Source organism: Lycium ferocissimum, chromosome 6, assembly GCF_029784015.1.
Source record: "Lycium ferocissimum isolate CSIRO_LF1 chromosome 6, AGI_CSIRO_Lferr_CH_V1, whole genome shotgun sequence".
Taxonomy (NCBI): Eukaryota; Viridiplantae; Streptophyta; class Magnoliopsida; order Solanales; family Solanaceae; genus Lycium; species Lycium ferocissimum.
In genome coordinates this window covers 1,169,758-1,187,480 of record NC_081347.1, presented here as the reverse complement: position 1 = coordinate 1,187,480, position 17,723 = coordinate 1,169,758, and the positions used below count along the sequence as shown (strand labels likewise).

The 17,723-nt window shown below is 33.8% G+C and overlaps 2 protein-coding genes across 5 annotated transcripts; one reads left to right on the top strand and one right to left on the bottom strand.

Annotated features, from left to right (window-relative positions):
* Positions 1 to 96: 96 nt before the first annotated feature.
* On the top strand, positions 97 to 4,545 carry LOC132058817 (mitochondrial pyruvate carrier 4). Its single transcript, XM_059451181.1, has 5 exons — positions 97 to 254; positions 1,603 to 1,701; positions 1,854 to 1,906; positions 4,062 to 4,135; positions 4,282 to 4,545. The coding sequence occupies exons 1-5, from the start codon at positions 200 to 202 to the stop codon at positions 4,328 to 4,330; spliced, it is 330 nt and encodes a 109-aa protein (XP_059307164.1). The 5' UTR covers positions 97 to 199; the 3' UTR covers positions 4,331 to 4,545.
* A 6,680-nt stretch (positions 4,546 to 11,225) lies between these two features.
* On the bottom strand, positions 11,226 to 17,357 carry LOC132058816 (uncharacterized). 4 transcript variants are annotated; one of them, XM_059451176.1, is made up of 4 exons: positions 16,969 to 17,348; positions 12,979 to 13,066; positions 12,705 to 12,860; positions 11,226 to 11,618 (listed from the first exon to the last, which is right to left on the bottom strand). In XM_059451176.1, the coding sequence occupies exons 1-4, from the start codon at positions 17,244 to 17,246 to the stop codon at positions 11,460 to 11,462; spliced, it is 681 nt and encodes a 226-aa protein (XP_059307159.1). In that variant the 5' UTR covers positions 17,247 to 17,348; the 3' UTR covers positions 11,226 to 11,459. The 4 variants fall into 4 exon arrangements, with proteins under 4 accessions (XP_059307159.1, XP_059307161.1, XP_059307162.1 ...); XM_059451178.1 differs by having other exon boundaries at positions 12,979 to 13,063; positions 16,969 to 17,347; XM_059451180.1 differs by lacking the exon at positions 11,226 to 11,618 and adding an exon at positions 11,642 to 12,076 and having other exon boundaries at positions 16,969 to 17,357.
* Between the last annotated feature and the right edge of the window lie 366 nt (positions 17,358 to 17,723).

The following is a 17,723-nucleotide window of genomic DNA, read 5'->3' as shown; positions in this document are numbered from 1 at the left end:
ATGCACATTCTGACAAACTTAAAGGACAACAATCGATTAAGAGTATAATTAAGGGACTATTATAAACCTATTCTAAACATAAGGGACTATTTTTGTCATTTTCTCACAGTAATAATACAACAGAAGTTTTATTTTTCCTATCATATTATATACGGGAGATATAACACAAAGAATCTTCAATAACAGAGTTTTCATTTTAATGGCCACTTCAAAACTCCAGGCTCTATGGAATCATCCTGCTGGCCCAAAAACAAGTCAGTGTTTTTTTTTCGGTTATTTTTTGTAATTTCTTTTTTGCCAACTTTATACAATTTTGTTAGATTTAGATCTACTTTTTTTAAAACCTTTTGAAACACATAATGAAAGATTCTTTTGGATAATCCAATATTTGTTTCTGGGTGTGTCTTACTTTTTTTTTTTTTTGTAATTTTTGGATGTCTGATTGTTTATTAATTTGAAGAGATGAACAAAAAATGAAAAAAAAAAAATTAGATTTTTAGGTGCTATTTTATTGTATATTCTTGTTAAATTATCATTTATGAATGATATAACACATCAAAGTTAATAAAAGTAGTGCTGTTTATTTAATTTGAAGAGGTGAACAAAAAAAATGAAAAGAAAAGAAAAAAAAAGATTAGATTTTTAGGTGCTATTTTACTGTATATTGTTGTTAAATTATCATTTATGAATGATATAGCACATCAAAGTTGGTAAAAGTAGTGCTGTTTATTTAATTTGAAGTAAGGTGCACAAAAAATGAAAAAAAGAAGAAGAAAAGATTAGATTTTTAGGTGTTATTTTATTTGGTATTGTTGTTAGATTATCATTTATTGAATGATATAGCAGAAAAGTTGATAAAATCGTCCCGATTACGGGTTTGTATTTTACAGTTCTGTAAATTGAGATTCTAAAAATAGGGAAAAAAAAGGTAGTCAGATGAAAAAGAAAATCATGGAAAAGGAAGAATTTTTGTTTTACTGGTAATAGTTTCTTGAAAGTTTGTTTGAATCTGAATAATCGATTCACATGTTCAAGTGACTTTTTGATTCCATTTTAATTAACACAATAAAATGTAGTAATGTATCTTTTAAGGCTTACATTAGGTTTAGTGTTTGTTTGGAGTCCTTGTTATTTGTTAGGATTTGTATGTCATTGCTGGGATACGTGTGAAAATGTCAAGTTTTAGAGAACTCTTAATGATAATTTTTTTGTATCGGAATGAAATGAGCTTGAATAGAGCTAAATTGTTTATAGAACATTCATATGATTGATGTCAACTAGTTTGGGCATTTGTATGAGCGAAATAGAACTGATCTTGTGGCATTTGTATGATCAGAGAAAGCTGATTCTACGGATTCACAGTTTGACAAATTTTTCTTCAACTATGTGTGACTCTGTTGTAATTTATAGATGTTTTTCTTTGAGCTTGGGAATCATAATGGTTGGCTCAATTTGTTATTTTTCTTTGAGCTTTCCTATAGCCACTTGCACCGTGTGTACAAACATACTTTTTTTTTCTTGTTATTTTGCAGCTTCAGGTTGGTATATTTTTCTTATCATTTTCTTTGTTCACCGTTTCTTTCACTCGTTGTGTTCTTCTAGTTCATTTCTGGGCACCGACCTTCAAGTGGGGCATCAGTATTGCAAATATTGCAGACTTCGCTAAACCTCCTGAAAAGATTTCATTACCTCAACAAATAGGTATTTTTCACGAGTCATGTCTTGCATTATTTGCTCTACTCTTTCTATCTTGATCTATCATGAATCCAGAAAAATATGTCAATATGCATGATTGGTCATTTTCTGTTTCTGTTTGGTTTTAGTTATAAGATAAGTTGTTTCGGTTATTGCAGCGGTTACAGCAACTGGACTTATATGGTCTCGCTATAGTTTGGTAATTACTCCGGTAAGTTCAATATTACTCTGAATCTCAGTACAAGTTTATCTTTTTATGGTGTTAAAGTATGATTGACAAGCAAATAAATCCTTTCTACTTTGTGTTCAGCCGAATCTTTATATTGGTTTTAGTATATGATTAGTAGACTAAAGTATTATCATTTTCACATCAGTCTAATTTTTATATCTTCCTCTTCTGACAGTTATTGATGTTGTGTCTTTGTAACTGATGGAAATTTCTTGACTACAATCTAAAAAGTGAATATCTACAGTCAGATCAAAAGGATAAAAGAGAATCAACCCCCCAACCTCGTGTTACTGGTTGCAGTGTTATCAAAAGCGCAAAAAAACTCTTAAGGTTCGTTGGGGCTTTAAGCACAAATCGCAAATAAAGTATGGGCTATAATGAAAAATGGCGCAAATGGAGAAAAAATACAAATATATATGTTTAGTCCAAGACTAATAATTATAAGCATGAATAACAAATATATGGACAAAGAAATTGATTTTTTTTTTCTTTAACGATAAAGTGAAATATCAATTGTTTAGTGTCGCCTCTTGAGGAGACACTCATTGGCAAGGAAAAGTATGTCTAAGAGCCTTGATGAAGACACTGAAGCACACATTAAGCGAGGCGAAGCGCTAACACGTTTTGAGCCTCGCTTCAAGGCTTGATCGCCAGATAATAGCATCCCATGTTAGTATTAATTGGAGATAGGGCATAGACTCTGTTCAGAGGGTATTAAGCTACTTAGTTCGCTGACATTTTGAATTATTCAGAGGTCCCACACCATGAGAAAACTGTTCCATAGTTTGTAGAGAACATACATATGATAAGCACTCTTGAATCAAATTTATATAAAGAAATCTTCCCTGCATAACCTGCTTCAGATGGAGAAAATGTTGCAGGGAGCATGAAAATTTGTAGGTATTTAGTAACCCTAATGAAGAACAAGATTGTTTTCCAGACTTTGAAGGTAAACTCATTTATATATGCTGATGCTGTTGAGATTGTCCTCCACACATTGAAGGTTTGCATTCAAACTGTCCTTTATGGGGTTTTAGTTGACTCTAAGGCGTAATAATATCTAGAAAGGCTTAACTATAACTTATTATGATACACAAGTGGCCCCCCCGGGCTTTGCTCTAGTGGTACGAGTGCGATGCGTGATGTGTGGATTAGGCGCACATCACGGGTTCAAATTATGCCACAGTTAAAATGCCTAGTATTTAAGGTTATTGTTTGGTATTAAGGAAAATGTTTTCTTGGAAAATAAGTTGGTTTTCTTAGTTAAAATATGCTGATGCCATTGAGATTGTTCTCCACACATTGAAGATTTGCTTATTCAAACTGCCCTTTATGGGTTTTTAGTTGACTCTAAGGCGTAATAATCTATAAAGGCTTAAATATAACTTATTATGATACACGAGTAGCCCCTCGGGCTTTGCTCTAGTGGTAAGATTGCAATGCTGGATGTGTGGATTAGGACATCACTGGTTCAATTATGCCACAGTTAAAATGCCTAGCATTAAGGTTGTTGTTTGGTACGATGGAAAATAGGTTGATTTTTTTACTTATTTTTTAGTATTTGGTAAGTAAGCAAAAAAATATTACCCCAAGATCATTTATTTGTAATCTAGCAAAACATTATGGGGGTGGAATGAGTTGGGGTGTGGGGGTTCCGGGGTGGCGGGGTTGGGATGGTCAAGGGGTTGGGGTTGAGGGCATTGGGTGGGTGGGAAGAAGACAATGTACTTGGAATGTCACTTATGAAATTTGATTTCCCTACTTTCATTAGGTAAGTCATTTTTCAGGAACTTGTTTTCCTAGAGAAAATGTTTTTCACAACATTGTGATCAACCAAATGTTAGAAAATTGGAAATCAAACACACCCTAAATGGAGAAGGGTAGAGAGGCAGATCCATTATCCCCGAGTTTCGAACCTGTGCGTCACTGGCACTCGGGAATTTCTCAATTATCAATAAAAGAAAAGAAAAAGAAAAAAAAAGAAGAAAAAAAAAGAAGCTGCTTTTGCCCCCAGTTTGCATTATGACTTTGAAGCCACTTTGATTTACTAGCTTCTTGGTTTGTGGTGTCGTTTAGCTTCTTGGTTTGTGGTGTCGTTTTCTCTTTATCTTGTAATCCATAAAATTCGGAATTGCAGAAAAACTGGAATCTCTTTAGCGTAAATGTTGCAATGGCTGGGACAGGCATGTACCAGCTTTCACGAAAAATCCAGTGAGTCAGTTCTGTCTCACTACTCATTGAAGGCATTAAAAAGGACTTTGCAATGTTGATGAAAAGGAATCCTGCCATAATACTATATCGCATATTCTTATAGCTTTTGTTTTTCGTTCTAACACTACCATTTTTTCTTGATTCAGGCATGAATATTTTAACGAGGAGCAACAACCTGCGCTAGCTAAAGAATGATGATGAAAGTTGTGATTGATTAGTCAGGATTATCGAATTCCTGAGCATTTGCTCTTCTATGCAATTTGATGTTTTAGTTCTACTACTTTATACTTCTTGTGATGCTTACCACTGGTGATTTGATAAGTGATTGGGTGAATAATCACAGTTGGTAATTCATTTGTCTCAAATTACTCTAAGCTTTGACTATATGAATCTTTTACGCTCATTCTAGACGGAGAAATGTCGCATGGAGGTAGGCTTAACAACTAGCAAATGTACTTCATGTTCATTCTGCAGTGAATAAGAAGATTTGATACTCTTTTAGAAAGTCTTTTGAGAAAATTGAATTATCGGTACCATTTGTGTCTTAAAATTAAAATTGGTGATAATTTTGACCAGCCAAGGTCAAAACTCCTTAAAAACAACTCCTTAAAAACCTGATTAAGGCTTCATTTATTTGCACTTTCAGATTTAGACCTTAAGCCATTAAGTGCATTTATTTGCATTAAGATCTAAGAGCTTGTTGGGTCTGAATAGGTCTTAATCATTAAGATCTTGAATTAAGTTTTAATATCATTAAGAAGTATTTTTGTATGAAATTTTTTTATTACCAGTTCCAACGCCAACCCCAACCCTAAACCCTCTCCGCCTCAACCCTACTCTCCACTCCAACCCTAACCATCCACCTCAACCCCACCCTACCACCTACCCACCCTCCACTTCAACCCCTCACCAACTTTCCACCACCCCTACCCCACTAATAACCCCACACCACCCAACCTCACTCCCCACCACCAACCCCTACCCCCACCTCCCACCACCAACCTTACCCTCACTCCCCACCAACCCTTACCCCACACTACCCACCCCCACTCCCCACTACCCCCACCTCCCACCACCACCCCCACTCCCTACCAACCCCACCAGGTGTTTGTCGATGGGTTTGGCCATGTTTTTTACATTGTTAAAGTATGAAAATAAACTCTCTACAATTTGTGCACGTCCAGGGAAACCAAAAGTTAATTATCTACGTTCTTTTTCAGTTTATCAAGTCATACAAACATTTATTTACATTATTTGACTTTTAAATGATGCTATTGTATAAATACTTTCAATATCGTGAATAAACAAAAGCTTAAGGGTGTGTTTGACACAAAGGAAATTACTGTTAGAAAATATTTTTCAATTTTCTCATAATTGGCTGATTGAAATGTTTTGAATTTTTTTTTTTTTTTAAATAAACGTTCCTTAAAAATCAGGAAATTACTTTCTCAGTGAGAGTAAGGAAAACAAGTTACGTAAGTGGCATACCATGCTTATTATTTCCTCCCCGTCCTCCAACATCCCACCCCCACTCCCTACCACCCTACCCCTCACCCCACCCCATAGTGTTTGCTCACAATATATAAAACGTTTTTGGAACATTATTTTCTGCCTACTTACCAAACACCCGAAAATAAATAAGAAATCACTTATTTTTAGAAAACATTTTTCATGAAATCATTTTCCTACATACCAAACACATCAAACCTACGGACGGTCTTTTACTTTTTATTTAATTTGTTCAACAATAAGTGGTCTCATATCTTAAGGATGTTTATGATGCAAAGACACATAAAGTTTTTAATGGAATTTTCTTTTGTACAGTTTGTGTTCAAAATATGTAGACAAAAGAATATGGTTGAGGTAGGCTTGACTCAAAATTCTTTAGTAAGTAAAATAAGATGTGCTTTGCTTGCCCGCAAAGAGCTCAAGGGATATATAATTGACGATATTAACACCTGGTGGGGATTTATAGCTTTCTACACCTTAATTTTTTTATTTTTGTGAACAATAAAGAAATATATATAAGTGACAGAATTAGGCTACCAACTTGATATTTAACCTTCCAATATTTCTTCAAACTTCAAACTTAGCTTCTTCCTCTGGTCAAAAATTGATTTCCTATTTTACCCCTACCTTATGATGTCGACTGCTACCATTTCTTCAAATGGACTAAAATGACCTTGTCGCTTTTCTCTCTAATATTAGTCCAAAATATTATAATTTTTCTTTCGGAATTAATTTTATATCTCCCCATTTGTGCCCATAGACAATCGGCAAAACAAAAATAGTTTGGATCATGGAATTAAGCGGTAAAAAATAGAAAATAAATTTTATCAATGAGTTTTATGCACTGATAGTGAATAGAGGTTTTTCACCTTCAAGTTAATAAAATAACTTGCAACAACACGTAACTCTTTATAACAAGCCCGATACGGTTAATCTAAAAATTAGTAATAATATGCTATGAAAAGCTAAATTATATTGATTTATACTTGTTTTATGTAACTTAAATCATAATATAAGAATTAAAGTGTCGTACCACACTAACTTGAGGTTTATTAACACAAACAATAAAAAACATTTAATGGTCATGAGTTTTATTTTAATAGATCAATGCATTTAGCCATCTTAATTGATTGTAAAGCCTATATTAAAGTTTCGGTTTCTTGTTTAATTAAGAAAGCCAAGGTTATAAATATAATATAGCATAAAAAAAGTACTAATTGAAAAGGGCATGTGAACTAGAGGTGTCAAAATGGGCTGGCCCAACCCAACCCAGCCCTAAAGGACCAAAGAATTAAATGGGGAGTAGGGCAGCCGTGGCCTTTTTAATTGAAGAAATAAAAAATGACAATTAACCCATAGCTAATTGGCGGGCGCGGCTGGGACGGACTTTTAAGTTTTTTTTGTCTTCCAAAATAACATTTTCTAAGTGATTTTTGGTACAATTTGAATATGAAACTTTTGAAATATGAAATAGAATCTTCTACCACCCATTCTTGTGCAAATCCATATCATAGAAGAAAAGATTCAAGAGAATAAATATAAATTATTATTTTTAATCACTAATTCAGATCACGTTCAAAAGAAATTAAACATAATATAAATTCTAGGACTAAAAAGTATTACTCCAGTTTCTAATTACTACTCTTTTCTCATTACTTTTTATCTTTTTGTTTAATTTACTTATATTTTTTTAAAAATTAATTAATTTATTATTCTTTTCTGGCCTCAGCTCAACCTCGGTGGCGGGCGAAATTTGAGGCACTGAACCTCACTTATATGGCTAAAAATCTTACAATCCTACTTAAATAAAGGGTTGGGTTGGGCCGGCCTCGCGTGAACCATGCAAATGCTTATGTATAAATCCATAGATGGTAGCGTTTCAATTTCTACGAGAGATGATTTCATAAAAATGGCTGGTTATGGTGAAGAAAAGCTCTCTACTGTTTTTATTCATGGCAAAGTTGTTTGTCATGATCATGATGATAATGGTTGTAACAATATCAAGGATGAAAATTTGGAACTGGGTCCAACACCTATCCCCGGTTTGTGTTTGTCTCTCTTCATTTAACAATTTATGTTAGTATTCTTCTTTCGGTTCCCTTCGGTGTTTGTTATTATTCTTCTTCGGTTTCCATTCGGTGTCTGTTATTATTTTCTTCGGATTCCATTCGGTGCCTGGTATCCGTAATAGGGTCTCAATTAATTTGGATTCGCTCCGAGTAAGGCATATTAAATGAGGAAAGCACTCCTTACCAGGATTTGTCCATACCCCCGACTCGAACTTGCTTTTGGTTAAGGGTGAAAAATCTTATTCATTTCATCATAACACTCGGTGATAATTTTATGTTATTCTTATTTAGAGGTGAATTAGGATTTAAACATGATGAGTTTATAAGTTTAGAGTTCTGAGTATTTAACTACTTATACTAAATTATAGTTCAAAATTCGATATCTATCGAAATTTTAGTGATTTTTCCTATTCATATTGAAAATACTTAGTTTGAGTTATCCGCCTCGGTTTGTATTCTAGTACTAATTATTTCTTCTTTTTACTCTAAAAAATTAATGCTTGTCAAAAGTGTTGGGGAAATGTTTGATAAGAAAGAAACCAAAGCATTGAACTTCTCTTAGCTCAGAGCAAATACGTGTTAATCACAAAGTCTTTTCATTTTTTAAAACATTCTATGTGTTAATGTTTGAAGCCAAACTGATTTTTTATCAAATCTGTTTTTACGTGTATCTATAGTACCAGCTAGCGTTATATTTAGTTTTGACAATTTAATTTGTGATACTAAACTTAAATCCTAAATAGATATTTGTGTCATCAATAAACTCACTTTAATGTCAAAGTTGATCTTTGAATGGAACATTAGGATTCATTTAATTTAGAACGTTTCTTTACCTGACATTTTAATAAACTTCTTAACAGTTACAGTCAGATAGATATTGTGAACCTATGCATCTAAGATTAAAAAGGGTGGGGGGTGGGGGGGGGGGGGGGGGGGGGTTATAAGTTGTAAAAAAATTAAACTTTCGGTTGATTATAATTTTCTTAAAACTTGCAGGAGCTGTTAATAATTTTTGTTGCTTCCATTGAACACCACACCAGTTTCTGTCCTTGTAAAGGGTAGATCTACCTAAATTTGAAATAGACATGCATAAATATTGAAATATAATGTGAATATTATAAAAAACAAAGGTGAAAATTTGAAGACGGCAAAAATCACATAGTGGATTAGACTTAATATTATTGTGTGTAATTTTCATCCAGATAGTGCAATTTGTGCTTTGCAAGTATCCTTTATTCTAGTTTATGCGTACTATTATTATTAGGAAGGTAAAAAAAGTGTTTTCTTTGACCACAATCTTTAAAAGTATTTTGAACTTTTCTTTTTGGTTTCACATTCAATGTCCGGTACTAGCTTTGGGGCCGGGAAAATAATTTAGATTCGCACTAGGAAGTCCACTTGGGGGAGGTAAAACACCCTCTACTATTCTGAGGGCTAGAATTCGAGACATTTCATTATGGCTCAAAGGGTACATACCGCCAACAAAATTTTGCTGGTAAAATATTCTGAATTGCCAACTGTTTGTGACTTATGATACTTTGTATGCAACGTTAAAAGTTGTCTGCTTTTGAGCCGCAAAACCAATTGATGATGCTTGCATCAAGATTAGTTGTCTGCATTACACTCTCTTAAAGTGCAGCCCTTCCTTGAACCATGCATGTACATGAGATGCTTTGTGGAGAGCGATGCCCTCAAATAAAGTAAAAACATGGTTTTAGGTGCTTTTTTCCAAATACCAATAAAGTGAAAAAAAATTCCAAAAAAAGTGAAAAATTCTCGTGGTCAGTACTTCTGTTTTGTTTTCCTTTCACTATTATTTTGGGTCTTTCGTAATTAACCAACGCTTTTGGTATCCTAATTTGAATTGGTCTTGGATTTTGTATCCTAATTTGAGTTGGTCTTGGATTTGTACCCTAATTTGAGTTGCTTCTCATCTCAGCTGTATCTACAAGATTACAGGAGTACTTGAGACCACATCATCATACGTTTAATTTAATCCCATTGAGGCTGCTGCTAATTTCCAAGAGCACGGTCACGGTTACTGGACGAAACTAAGCCCCGTAATTCGAGAACTACCACCGCAATTAAGAAATAATAATACGAGGAGGAGGAGTAATTACCCCACTTTATTCCTTCAGTTTCACCTTACTACTCAAACAGACGTTTGGTATTTAACACCTCATCACCCTAGACAACTCCTATATATGGATCAATCTCATGAAACTAACACTAAATCATTTCATGTCGAACTATGCCCTTCTGTATACGCGTCATACGACGTTTTCTACTGCCTCCTTGAAGGAAATCTCGACAACTGGGGTGGTGAGACTTTTAATAATCGTGTTGACATCGATGGTATGATACGTAAGATACATTACTTGGTTAAGACCAAGCGTGGTGCTACACCTAATTGCCAAAACTTGGATATGTCTGTTGCTTTACCTTTGAAAATCGAATGTATTTTGGATGGGAGGCTAATAGAATTGTCGTCGTTCTTGAATGGAGGGATGGTACCTGCTAGTAAGACATCAATAATGCAGTTGCCGGAGAGAATGGAGATTGATGAAGATCAATGTTTGAATGATGACTGTCCCATCTGTTATGCACAACTTGGGAAGGAGGGGGAAAGGATCGTGTGCATGCCTTGCTCGCATATGTTTCATGGAGATTGCATTACAACCTGGTTAGACAGGAGCCATTATTGCCCTATTTGCCGCTATGACATGCCAACAACAACAACAACAACACAAGTGGGGTTATACCCTTGGCTCAAGAAAATCGTTTTCCAGAAGCTGCTATGACATGCCAACTGCTGAATTAGACTCCTAGCTTCTTTGTTTATTTATTTATTTTTATAATAGTTGATGTAATTGAGGAAGGTGAATTGAATACAGCACTTTTGGACAAGTTTAGAATTCCAAGCTCACTCATTGATGTTTAGTTCAAGTCATTTGATGAGTTTTTGTAAATACAATGCTGCCAAAAAAGAAGATAATAGTCCTCGACAACATTATGTTAATTTTTACTAGTTCAAGCTGTCACTTGTTTCACTGTATAAGAACTTATTCAAACAAATGACAGATGGCGATTGATGATAAATAGTGGTAATTATATTTTACTAATCTAGAACATAATGGAAACCCATTCCTTTTTATCTTCTCCACTTAGATATCAAACTTTTAGTCCACGCCATTATTCAAACTCGTCAAATTCACCTACCCAAAGCCCTGCGAACAAAAGCAATTTCACCTCTTTAGGACAACTTGAGGAAAAACATTTTCGACGGGTGCAGGTAGTGGTGGAGTTAAAATGTTCATCTAGGGTTCATCATCTACTATATATATATTGACCCAGTATATACATGATAATTTTCGGGCGCCTCTATAGGGGGAGTTTGAATTGTCCATCCAACAGTTTAAGTTCTTTCTTATATAACAATAAAGGCAACAATTTTGCTCCCAAAGACATGAATATGCATATGTTTGCAAATGGGATATAAGACATCAAACAAGTTCTTCAATGTGATGCACGTTAAATTTCATTCAACCAAGTCCAATATCATAGTGTTTTACTACAATGCCGGTGAAAAAAATATGAAACTCAGTCAATAGGGAAAAACTTTTTTGTGAGTCTACATTCTAATACAATGGTTTTACATTACAGTTACTTTAAGATCACTGTCGATTAAGGACTAATGCAGTTAAAGCGCCTAACTGATACAGGCAGCATTAACAGAAGAACCATCATTACCCAGTGCTACTGGAGTTCACTCTGTCCAATTTACCGTCTTTCGTCTGATTTGTTTTCGAGTCAGCATCGTTTTCCTCATGAGCCGTGAAACCCAATGATAAGTCCAAAGTGCTTTCATTTAAATCTTGTCTTTCTGGAGGTTTATCCTCTGGATCCTGATGTGTAAAAAGGCAATTAGAAGAAACTCATGCACATTATAGTCACAAAGTTAAAGAACACAACACTAGGAACAAACAAAACAGAGCAAAATAAAGAAGGATAATAAGAAAAGAAGAAACTCATTTTCCAAGAAAAAAGAGGCGAAGGGGGAAAACTTGTTGGCTTAAAACATATGAGAACTTCTCAAGAAACTTTTTCGTATTAGGGAGATCTAAAAGTACCGATTATATTTCATAAATGGGGTTTCTTCATCATATCCAGCAACCAAAAAATTAATTATTGTTACTTGAAACAGAATCCTCCATCCCAGATCCTCCTCCAGTCCACTGAAATCTCTCCTTTAGGCTCATTTACCTGTGTCTCTATTTCCCTCCAACATGTGGCATTTGTCTCTCTACCCAATAGTCCAATAATGGATGACCAAAACTTCCCTTGTCAACATCAAAGTGTTCATCTGGCACATATTTGGAAGAAAACATAAGCCTTCAGCTTCACTGCTATGTAACACACAGCGAAGAAAAAGAACCAGGAGCTTCCAGTGAAGGGTAAGACTAGCACCATATTAGTGTTCTCTGAAGCGACTTCCGGTACCAGCCAGCATCACGAATTTTTGAAAGGGACAACAGAAAATCCCAAGTACTGTTCCAACCCCAATCTCTTATTTGCCCAAAAAATCATCATTAGACAAAAAACTTGACAGATAAATCCACTTTTTACTGGCATATTAGGAGGCTTCAATTATTCTCTTGGCGTGTTTGCTTCTTTTGTGATTAAATAAACCAATTAACACATCCATTTCTATCCACAACAGGATATAGTTCTTTTAAACAATTATCTAAAATAGTCTAGATCAAACAAAAACTTGAGAACACAAAAAGACTACAACATGCTCAAAGAATGGAGATAGGAAATATGTTTTCACGAATTGAATAGAACCCGAGTTACACAAACACACAAAATATTAAGGCGCATGAAGTCCATTGCTTGATTCAATAGTCAATTATGTGCCTGTTCTTTTTTCCTTTAGCATTTTCCCTATCAAAGTTCTTCACCAATTGGGAGAGTGGAAGGTTTTAAAGTACCTGATTTTCTTCCATTGGCACATTATTGATGTCAGGTTTTTCATCACAATCATCAGCTTGAGATGTTGGCTCCCCGGTATTTGCGTCAGCCTCCACTGGTTCAGCTTCATCCTCATCCTGGTCTGACTCATTCTTTAGATCTTCAAGCAGAGCGATCTATCTCAACCAATTTAAAAATGAAAATTATTATCACTTCTTTTTTTGATAGGGACTAATGAAATATGCAAATTATTATCTATTGGCAAAAATCAGAACTACTTACTTACTGACGTACCAGAAGCAACCCCTGACTGAGGGAAAATATACAAAAAATAATTCTGGCAATCCGCACATTACTCAAGTACAACAAGAAGACCAATCTGCTAAAGGAGGTGTAATAAGTGATAAGAGTAGTATCTATCAGTGACAAGTGATGATTACTAACACAGGGAAGGACAAATATTTGAATTCCAAACGAAAAGACAGATCAGTTAAGCTTTTTGATCAGAAAATTGCCAAGACCTATGGTCTTAATTAGTAGTTGTGACTTAACGTGGCATTGGCTCCTTACATCCACTAGGCATAAAAGAAGGTTTATGATTATTGAAGGAGACCAGTTGAAACTAAATAAGTGTTCTCCTCTCAATTGCACAAAATCTCAGCATGTCTTTGGAGGTACTAAATAAGGGACCAGTGGAAGCAACTACAATGGTGCATAATATCATGGCTTCGCCTAGCTGCTAAAGGAAATTCTATTAGTTAAATCATCTCTTCAGGTTTCAAACAACCAACATAAAGCACATAGGTGCCCATACAACATAAAACAGGAACAATAATTAAAGGCATTAATCTTCTCACACAGTCTCGGTCTCTCTCTCCACTTACACTCACTCTGACCGGTACATATTTGTGAAAGCTTATGTTGTTAACTTTCTTCTCCACTCTCATGTATAGCTAGTCTCCACATTGACATGAAAACCCAACAAGAACCATAAAAAGAACAAATTATGGAGGTCTAGGAGTACTTTTACTGCTAGCTCCATGTTTGATGGACAAGAGGTATATGGGCAACTGAGAGACGAACACGAGAAAGATTGAGTCTTATATACTTGATATATAATAAGATGAGACAGGAGAGAAGATGCTTCTAGTGGAAATGAAAAGATAGCTTAAAGGTTCTGTCAACAAAAACTTACTTCTTTATCTGGTAGGTGGCAGAACTACTGTTCAAATATGATATAATGATCAATGAGAGATTTATCCAACCCCAGAACCAACTTTCAGATAAAAAAACATGCAGCCTAAAAAGTATAACGGTTCTATAGTTCTTAAGCCTCAATAGAGTTGGAAACTTCTACATTTTTTTTATCAGTGAAAGATCCACATCTTGCCAACCTAAACAACTTTAAAAATTTCCTAAAATCTCACAATTTAAAACCAGAAATCATCTTTTGTGTTTAATCAAAGGCAATATATAACTGCCCCATAGCTACACCATTTGATGTCAGATCTACACGAAACGTAAGACAGATCCGTCAACCTTACACTCCAAACAATTAATCCGATTTCTCCACCTCTTTCCAACTAGTAATATTTATACATTCTTTTCAATCCCTATTTCAATAAGGTTCTAAAATATATAAACTAACAATGTTATTAGAGTTTAATTGGTTGTAGCAGGCCACTTACAGGCTTAAACTCGTTTTAATAAACCTTGACCCCAAATAATTGTCCTCCACCTAATTAATTTCCCAATAATCTGATTGCCCTAAATAGCATGGCATTATATTTTAAAAAATAAGAAAAAGTAAACCAGATACAGTTGCTTGTTGAAATAGCTCAACATTGCAATACACAGATGATTTCTAATAAGCAGTAAAATTCATTAACTAAAAAACTAATAAAACCTTGAAAGATAATTAATTTTGGGATAAGAGCACTTTTGGTCCCTAAGTTATTGGCAAATTCTGTTTTTGGTCCTTGTGATATATGATTCAATATATTTAAGCCTTCAAAAATTAAAGTGTGAATTTTTAGACCTTTCGTGTAGAGAAAAAGTTATATTTGAGTATTTATAGAACCATATTGCAGTCAAATATGAAGTATAGTACAAATTAAACATAACACAATGGTAATTAAAGTGGTGGAACGACTAATAATTACAGTAAGTTTGTGAATATTCACAAGCAAGGGGATCAAAGTGCAACTCAATTAATTCAAGGTTGAATATGCTTAGTCACATATCATACGGACTAAAATCAGAAGTTATCAATAATAAAGGGACCAAAAATGCTATTAAACCTTATATTAATGGAATATGCTTGAATTCACAAATATGAAGTAACAAAGACAAATTTAACATAACAGAGTAGTAATTAAAGTGGCGGAACAACTAATACTTAAAGTAAATTTGTGAATATTCACAACAAGGGGGGGGGGTCAAAAGTGGTGAATATACTTAGTCAGATATCATAGGGGACTAAAATCACAATTTATCATTAATTAAAGAACCAAAAGTACTACTATTAACCCTTATATTACCGAAGGAATATACTTGAATTTACAATTAATTTGTGAAAATTCACAAGCAAGGGGATCAAAAGTGCACAATTCACTTAATTGAAGGTTGAATATGCTTAGTCAGATATCATAGGGACTAGAATCATAACTTATCAATAATTAAGGGACCAAAAGTACTACTATTATCCCTTCTATTACCAGAATATACTTGAATTTAATCAATTGAAGGTTGCATATGCTTAGACAGATATCACATGGAATAAAATCATAATGTATCAACAATTAAGGGACTATTAACCCTTATATTACCGGAATATGGTTGAATATGCTTAGACATATATGATTGGGACTAAAATCAGAATTCAATAATTAAAGGACCAAAAAGTGGTATTAACACTTGAATTGAAATAATTGAAGGTTGAATATGCTTAGTCGGATATTATAGGGGACTAAAATCATAATCTATCAATAATTAAAGGACTACAAATGCTATTAACCCTTAATATATTACCGGAATATACTTGAATTTAATTAAGTGGTGGAACGACTAATAATCAACTATTCACAAGCAAGGGGATCAAAAGAATTGAATATGCTTAGTCAGATATCATAGGGGACTAAAATCACAATTTATCAATAATTAAAGGACCAAAAATGCTATTAACCCTTATATTACAGGAATATACTTGAATTTAATTAGGGAGTGGAACGACTAATAATCACATATTGGGGATCAAAAGTATTGAATATGCTTAGACAGATACCATAGGAGACTAAAATCATAATTTATCCATAATTAAAGGACCAAAAATGCTATTAACCCTTATATTACCGGAATATACTTGAATTTAATTAAGTGGTGGAACGACTAATAATTCCAAGTAAATTTGTGAATATATTCACAAGCACGGGGATCAAAAATGTTAAATATCCTTAATCAGATATCATAAGGACTAAAATCACAATTTATCAACAATTAATGAACAAAAATACTATTAACCCTTAATACAGTACCGGAATCTACTTGAATTGAAATAATTAAAGGTTGAATATGCTTAGTCAGATACCACAGGGAACTAAAATCACAATTTATCAACAATTAATGAACCAAAAGTGCTATTAACACTTAATATAATACCAGAATATACTTGAATTGAAATAATTAAAGGTTGAATATGCTTAGCCAGATACCATAAGGACTAAAATCATAATTTATCAATAAATAATGAACCAAAAGTGCTATTAACACTTAATATAATACCAGAATATACTTGAATTGAAATAATTAAAGGTTGAATATCCTTAATCAGACACCATAAGGACTAAAATCATAATTTATCTATAAATAATGGACCAAAAGTGGTATTAACACTTAATATAATACCAGAATATACTTGAATTGAAATAATTAAGGTTGAATATGCTTAGTCAGATACCACAAGGGACTAAAATCATAATTTATCAACAATTAATAAACCAAAAGTGCTATTAACACTTAATATAATACCAGAATATACTTGAATTGAAATAATGAAAGGTTGAATATGCTTAGTCAGATACCACAGGGAACTAAAATCACAATTTATCAACAATTAAGGGACCAAAAGTGCTTTTAACCCTTAATATAATACCAGAATATACTTGAATTGAAATAATTAAAGGTTGAATATGCTTAGTCAGATACCACAAGGGACTAAAATCATAATTTATCAATAAATAATGAACCAAAAGTGGCATTAACCCTTAATATAGTACCGGAATATACTTGAATTTACGCTTGCGTGGTTCATCAATCGAAACGACACCGTCTTCACCAATATCCTTTTCAGTACTAGTGTTGTTATTAGTAATTGGAGTCCACTTGAGAAACATGAGATGAGAACCGTTATTATTTCCGTTAACTCCACCGTTAGTTACCGTGGTCTTTTTAACCGAGCTGACGTGGATCCACTTTTTCTTCCATCTACGAACCGGACCGGTAAATACAGTGGTTGGACCGTACCGAGTTGATTGCCGGCCGAATCTAGCACCTACTCCTTCCATTGATCAGTATTTTTGTTTTTTTTTTCCGATCTCGGAATTTTTTGTTTTATGTTTTATTTATTTATTTTGAGATCTGAGGGTATTTATAGTTTTGGTTTTCAATCTGGAGGGAGTGATCAAGTGTGTGAAGGTCTATGATAATGATATACCCCTCTTTGTAATTTTATTTTAGTATTTTACTCCCTGGGGTGGGTGTGATACCGTATGGTACGAAATTTAAAATTTTGGTACGCTAATTTTAATTTTTGGTTTTTAAAAATATTATATCATTATCTTACCAAATTAATTCGATATGGTTTGGTATTTTAAAGTTCGGTTTCGGTATATTATGATACGGTAAAGAGGTATCATAGTTTGTCCGACTTCGACTTACATATGTTTACATCGTGGAGAATTATGAATTCCGCTACTTAAGAAACGTCTCAATCATTATGTACTAAACACCTTACACATATAAAAATATTCAAAAGAAAGTAC

Excerpts from the sequence above, each read along its gene's own strand:
- LOC132058817 (XM_059451181.1), top strand. The coding sequence starts at position 200 with ATGGCCACTTCAAAACTCCAGGCTCTATGGAATCATCCTGCTGGCCCA. Across the intron at positions 1,702-1,853 it reads TTCATTACCTCAACAAATAG|CGGTTACAGCAACTGGACTT; the intron begins GTATTTTTCACG and ends CGGTTATTGCAG. Across the intron at positions 4,136-4,281 it reads CAGCTTTCACGAAAAATCCA|GCATGAATATTTTAACGAGG; the intron begins GTGAGTCAGTTC and ends TTCTTGATTCAG.
- LOC132058816 (XM_059451176.1), bottom strand. The coding sequence starts at position 17,246 with ATGGAAGGAGTAGGTGCTAGATTCGGCCGGCAATCAACTCGGTACGGT. Across the intron at positions 12,861-12,978 it reads TCAGTCAGGGGTTGCTTCTG|ATCGCTCTGCTTGAAGATCT; the intron begins GTACGTCAGTAA and ends TGGTTGAGATAG. Across the intron at positions 11,619-12,704 it reads TGCCAATGGAAGAAAATCAG|GATCCAGAGGATAAACCTCC; the intron begins GTACTTTAAAAC and ends TTTACACATCAG.